A 6,536-nucleotide genomic window follows, 5' to 3' on the forward strand; every position below is an offset into this window, starting at 1 on the left:
TGTGTGTCTAAGGCGGATGGGAACAGGAGGCAAGGGACACGATGTTTACCCAGGTTCGGGTCCTCTTGATGGAGGTAATACCCTACGTACTGCTTGATTGTTCTTGATAATATGAGTATTACAAGAGTGTATGTACCACGAGATCGTAGAGGCTAAACCCTAGAAGCTAGCCTATGGTATGATTGTATGTTGTCCTACGGACTAAACCCTACGGTTTATATAGACATCGGAGGGGGCTAGGGTTACACAGAGTCGGTTACAAGGGAAATCTACATATCTGTATTGCCTAGCTTGCCTTCCACGCCAAGGAAAGTCCGATCCGAACACGGGACGAAGTCTTCAATCTTGTACCTTCATAGTCCAACAGTCAGGCCAAAGGATATAGTCCGGCTATCCGGAGACCCCCTAATCCAGGACTCCCTCAAAGGGGATCACAACGATCGGCTCGTCTGGGGCCGGCCCGTCTGCACCAGCATGAGCAGGCGGCCGGGTGGCCACGGATGGAGCCGGATACGTGGCCCGCGAGCATCCACGACACTCTGGCGATCGGAGCCAGGCGAGCAGCGTCGTCTGAATCCGAGACGACGAGCCACACGCCGCGGGGTCCGGGGGCAGGGCCGTGCTACCCACAGGCGGCGTGGTAGCCTCTACGGCACCCCAGCTGGCACCTGCGCCGTGCCCTTCCCAGTCCGCGTGCGATGAGCAACACTGCGATGCTGGAGCCCCCGGGCACCGCCGAGGAAAGAGCCCTGTGCGCCACTCGCAGGATGAACCAGGCCGACGTGCGCGTTCGGACGACGGTGCAAGCGGCGTGCAACCACGAGACCGTGACAGAGCCCCTTCTAACCCGGTTAGAAGTCAGAGCGCGTCAGGGTCTACGCAGCTCTCGCCATCGCCGACGCTGGCGGAAGCGCTGGCGCGCGTGCAGCTGCTCCTCGACTCCCCCCCTGCCGTGGAGAAGCTCGACGAGTGGAAGGCCACCATCTTGAGCCTTGTTAGCTTCTCCAGCAACGCTTCCAACGGGGCCCTCGCACTGGCGTCCTGCTGAGCCGGTGCAGGCCGGCGGCGGGAGCACCAGAGACGCTGCAACCACGGTGCACTCCCCCTCCCCCCCCCCCCCGCGGCCGCGACAACAGCCAGCGGCCCATCGAGCCAACAGATGTGACAACGTTTCCACAACGTCGTCCGACCCACGAACCCCGCCGTGACCAACGTTAAGTCCTTCGGGAACGGGCCCAGGAAGATGCTCGAACTACCATCGAACGATGATGGGAGACGCTCCATTAGTCAGATCGGCGTGCGGGCCTACTATGGACCACCTGGCGCCGGGGGGATTTGGCGACCTGCCTTGCGAGGTGGGTTGTCTAACCTTCACTCGAGAGCTGCAGCAGTTCCGGTGGCCCTCCAACCACACGTTCAAAGCCCGATGTTGGCGAGAAGTACAACGGCAAAACCTACCCGTCGGAGTTCCTCGGCACCTACACCATCACGATGCAAGCTGCTGGAGATCGCGACGACAAGGTGCTTGCCAATTACTTCCCATTGGCACTCAAACCCATCGTCATGTCATGGCTAATGCACTTGATAGTGGATTCCATTTCTTCTTGCCACTACAGGAATAAGCTATTTTGCCGTCTGCCACGGCGGACGGCAAAGGCATGAACGGCGGACGGCAAAGGCCTTTGCCGTCAGCCGCGGACGGCAAAAGGCTCCGGCAAAGTAGGCTACGGTAAACAGCTACTTTGCCGTCTGCTTCCTGGCGGCTGACGGCAAAGGCCCTTTGCCGTCTGCGGCGGACGGCAAAGAGAGCGGACGGCAATAATTGCGCTGTCAGTCCGTTAAGTGGCTAACGGCAGGCCTTTGCCATCCGCCGCTGACGGCAAAATTTCTAGTGTCTTTGCCGTCCGCCGTATGATGTCATCTACACGTCACTACATGGCAGGTTCTTTGCCGTCTGCCACTGATGGCAAAGTGCAGGTTCTTTGCCGTCTGCCACTATAGGCAAACTGACCAAATGGGTCAGCTCCCAGGAAGCACAGCTGGATGCCACGTGTCTTCTTTGCCGTCCGTGGCAGACGGCAAAGAGCCCGTTGCCGTCGGTGGCAGACGGCAAAGAGCCTGCATATTGGCTCTTTTATCTGTTTTTTATTAAATCCAACAATTTTCATCACAAATATATATGACATATATAGATATATTTCAAAAGGCCATTACAGAGCAAACATATAAGATATCCAACACATAACTTCATCATCCAACCATATATATTACATGCATAGTTCCATCATACATAACAAGTTCAGCATAGAGGCATCCAACCATATATATTACAATAGTTTCATCCAACGATACATGCATAGTTCAACGATAAAAAGAAACAGAGAAAGGGATAAGGAGCACTCCATCTATGCAAGGTTTGCTCAAGTGAATGAAATCTGCAAAATGAAAAATAAGAAAGTTAGAACAAGAAGAGTAGAACAAGAAGAAGACTAGAACAAGAAGAAGACTAGAACAAGAAGAGTAGAACGAGAAGAAGACTAGAACAAGAAGAAGACTAGAACAAGAAGAGTATGTCATTTATGAGCTAACTTACGTGAAATGGATCATATATGAGCTAACTAAGTTGAAATGGGTCGTTTATGAGCTAGCTAAGGTGAAATGGATCATTTATGAGCTAACTTAGTTGAAATGGGTCGTTTATGAGCTGACTAAGGTCAAATGGATCGTTTTTGAGGTAACTAAGGTGAAATGGATCGTTTTTTAGCTAACTTAGGTGAAATGGATTATTTATGAGCTAACTTAGTTGAAATGGATCGTTTTTGAGCTAACTTAGGTGAAATGGATCATTTATGAGCTAATTTAGTTGAAATGGATCTTTTTGAGCTAACTTAGGTGAAATGGATCATTTAAGAGCTAATTTAGGTGAAATGGATCGTTTTTTAGCTAACTTGGTGAAATGGATCGTTTATGAGCTAAATTAGTTGAAATGGATCGTTTATGAGATAACCGAGGTAAGATGGGTCATTTTGGAGTTAACCTAGGTGAAATGGGTCATTTTAAAGCTAACGTAGGTAAAATGGATCATTTAGGAGCTAATCTAGGTAAAATGGGTCATTTTTGAGCTAACTTGGATGAACTGGATCATTTATAAGCTAACCTAGGTAAAATGGGTCATTTTAGAGCTAACTTAGGTAAAATGGATCGTCTATGAGCTAACGAAGCTAATTATGCAATTTTTGACATAAGTAAGCTAAGTACAGATTGTTTTAGAGCTAACTTAGGTAAAATGGATGGTTTTGGAGGTCAGTAAGCTTATTAAGTCATTTTGGCGGAGAAGAAGCTAAGTCTAGGTCATTATGGTAAGCATTGGAGGAAATAAAGCTAAGTCTAGGTCTTTATGCATGTGTTAAGCAAAACACTAGATAAACTTACCAAGATCCAGGAGGTGTAGGAGCGGGGTGGCTCGTGTCGGTAGCTGGAGAAGGATCGTGCGATGCTTGTCTGGAGTTACGCTGCACCAAAGATCATTTCCAATGTCTTGTTAGCATGATGACACTCAAATGTTAAGACTAGCAAGTAATGTCCATTCAAATAAAACTCACCGTGGTCCCAGGAGCAATCACTGGCATCGGCGGAGCGGTCTGACCTGTCTTCTCGCACACAGACTGCACATTTGGTTTTGACGACTCAGTCATACTAGTTAGTAATGAGACAAACACTACATGAATGTTTTGGCTAATCTGCAGAAGAAACTTACCACAAGGAGCTCGTACATGGCCCTTGCCTGCATGTCATTCCGTGCCCTCTCCTCCTCCATCATCTTTGTCATCCTCTCCTCCAACTCCCGCTGCCTCTCCGCCGCCTCCGCCAGAAGTTTCTCCGTTCTATCTCTCTCACTCTGTATAGTAGCCTGCAACACCACTCACATGACCATTTGTAATCATTGATGGAAGCGCACACAATGTAATGGAGAAAGATAACTGAGTGCGTATCACTAACCTTGATGGCGAGTTGCACTGGCCGTTCACGAGGCCTTATCTCAGGAGCGGAGCCCGACTAGCGCGCCTTGATCTCTGGGAGAGTGCTAGGACAACGGATAAGTCCATCTCCAATGGCTATGGAGCCATGGGACCTCCCGCCACCAGATATCATCACCAGCTCTGGATCAATGGGACCCTGGCTCGGGTTAAAGTCCTCCCCTTTCCTCGCCTTCCCCTCATCTCTATATCTCACGAGCTTGTTGTGGGAGGAGATGTTGGTGAAGTTGTTTGCATCATCGAGGTCAGACTGAGAGAAAGCCTTGACTTTCTTGAAAGAGGCAGTGTAGGCCATGGCATACAGGTCGTACACCTCTGGCACCTTATCCGCCTTATTGTAGCGTGCCTCAAAGAGAGAAACAATGAAAATTAGTAATTAAAGGGCTCAAGCTAGCATGATGAATGAATTGCATGAATCATGAAGCAAACCACATGCCCAGTTGCGTCCGAACTGATATAAGTTGGAGCTGCCTTAATGGTGTGGCACACCTTCCATTTGGGCACGTTTGTCCTTGGCCTCGTTGTGGAGGGCTAGCCATTGTTTTGAGCACCACTCATCGACCAACACCTCCCAACAATCCATCCAATCCGCACACCATCTCGGAGGCGCCTAAGTTAGCAAATAGAAACTTGAGCGCTACGGCTAAGAATTACTAAATGAAGGAACTTAAGTAGAGAAGGCCTTAAGAATTACCTTCATGTATTGCTCCTTACTCAGGAACTTATCGCGGCACGCCGGCTTGGTCTTCTTAATACCACGCAAGGCGTAGTAGTCTCGAACAGCCTACACCCGAGCCTCGTGCCGTAAGTTCTGGAGTAGGCGCTTGCAGACGTTCTCGATAACATGTGCCGCGTCCTCCTCGTATCCCTCCTCACACCTGTAGAATGTCTGCAATCAAATGAGACAATATTGATTAGTACAACTAATAACTAGCTAGTTGAAGATTTTTAAATGTGTAAAGGAGAAATTACCCAGAACTTTCTGATCACCATGTCTGCCCTCGTGTCGCACACGACACCGTCGATAATCTCATCCGGTGGGGCCGGGGCAGCCACGTAGTGCTCCCAGCTCAATCCAAGCTCTGGAAGCCGACCCTCACCAGGCAACGTGACAAACCTCAGGAAGTTTTGCCGGCAAAGAACTCCAAGGACGGAGTTGGGCCGGCGGACACTATGATGGTGGTCCCAACCCCTGCAGCATGACAAGGCCAACGCATTAGTTATTTGAAGAAACGTGAATGCAGAAGGTACAAAAATATTAAATGCACTTACGTACCTCTCCCCATCAGGGAAAATCAACCACCTCTGCTCGCGGGTCACCGGCACGGACGGGAGCCGTGTAGCACCACGCTGGTAGACGTTGCCCCCTCCTCCCCCTCCTCATCAGTTGGCTCCCCGCCATCATCAGCATGGCCACTCAGCTCACTGCCATGCTCAGGCTGACCCGACCAGGTACCCCATCCAGACATGTGCTCCTCCGAGGTCTCATGGGCCCAAGTCTCGTGGGCCGAAGGCCCGTCGACCCGAGACTCGTGGGCCGAAGACTCGTGGACCGGAGGCTCGTGGACCGGAGTCCGTGCAGCCTCCTCCTCAGACGAGTCCACCCTAGCAGTCACGTGCTCGGGTGAAACAGCTGGGGGTGGTGGCGAGGAAGGCGCCGTAAGAGTCACCCTACCTCCTCTCCCGCGACCACGTGCTCCACCTCCTCTCTTCTTCTTACCTCGTCCCCTGCTGGGCACCGCGGTCAACGAAGAAGGGCCCGGCGGTGTCGCCATACTGTCCAGCAACGCTCGGCGGAGAGGTGTGTGTGGAATGGATGACCTCGCACGACGCGCCGACGAAGAAGGGGCCTCGGCGCGCTCCCGACCAGTGCCCACCATCTTTCAACACCTGCCATGACAAAGAATAAACGAAATTAGTACAACATAAAAAAAGTACCGACATGAATAATAATATGTATATCACTTAAGTGTATCATCATCAAGTACAACATAAAAAAATTGAATACCTGACACTACTAATAATCTCAATCAGTATCATCAATAAATGCATAATCATCATCATCACTATAATCAATGATGGGCTCATAGGGTGCATTGGCATCAACATGTGCAAGGCCACCTTGACGTAATCGGTCAAGCATTAACAGGTCATCCGTAGCAGTAACCTCTTCTTGTTCCGGCTCTTCTTGTTCCTCCTTTGGGGTGATGTCAGATTCATTATCGCTGTCTACTTCAATGTTTTGGGGTGAAGTATAGCGGTTCTTGAAACGCTTTTTGGAAAGACGTGTCTCTTGGAAGAATTCTCCTTCATATGTGTCTGGGTTAATGTGAGGTTCATAATCCTCTTCCTTTGTGGGAGAAAGTCTAGCACGTGGCGGCACTTCATAAACGACATCCCAACCTTTCAGATTTGGATTAGTTTGGCAGGCCCACGGTAGATAGAATACTTGGGTTGCCTGTTGAGCCATAATATAGACATCAGGAACATCTAAATGAG

General features: G+C 50.1%; 1 protein-coding gene across 1 annotated transcript; it reads right to left on the reverse strand.

Moving 5' to 3' along the window:
* Positions 1-4,813: 4,813 nt before the first annotated feature.
* On the reverse strand, positions 4,814-5,506 carry LOC147964046 (uncharacterized). Its single transcript, XM_087529807.1, has 4 exons — positions 5,494-5,506; positions 5,314-5,413; positions 5,010-5,229; positions 4,814-4,926 (listed from the first exon to the last, which is right to left on the reverse strand). Exons 1-4 carry the CDS (start codon positions 5,504-5,506, stop codon positions 4,822-4,824), a joined length of 438 nt encoding a protein of 145 aa, XP_087385933.1. The 3' UTR covers positions 4,814-4,821.
* Between the last annotated feature and the right edge of the window lie 1,030 nt (positions 5,507-6,536).

This window comes from Triticum urartu, chromosome 6A (assembly GCF_056163025.1).
Source record: "Triticum urartu cultivar PI428250 chromosome 6A, HENAU_Tu73, whole genome shotgun sequence".
NCBI lineage: Eukaryota > Viridiplantae > Streptophyta > Magnoliopsida > Poales > Poaceae > Triticum > Triticum urartu.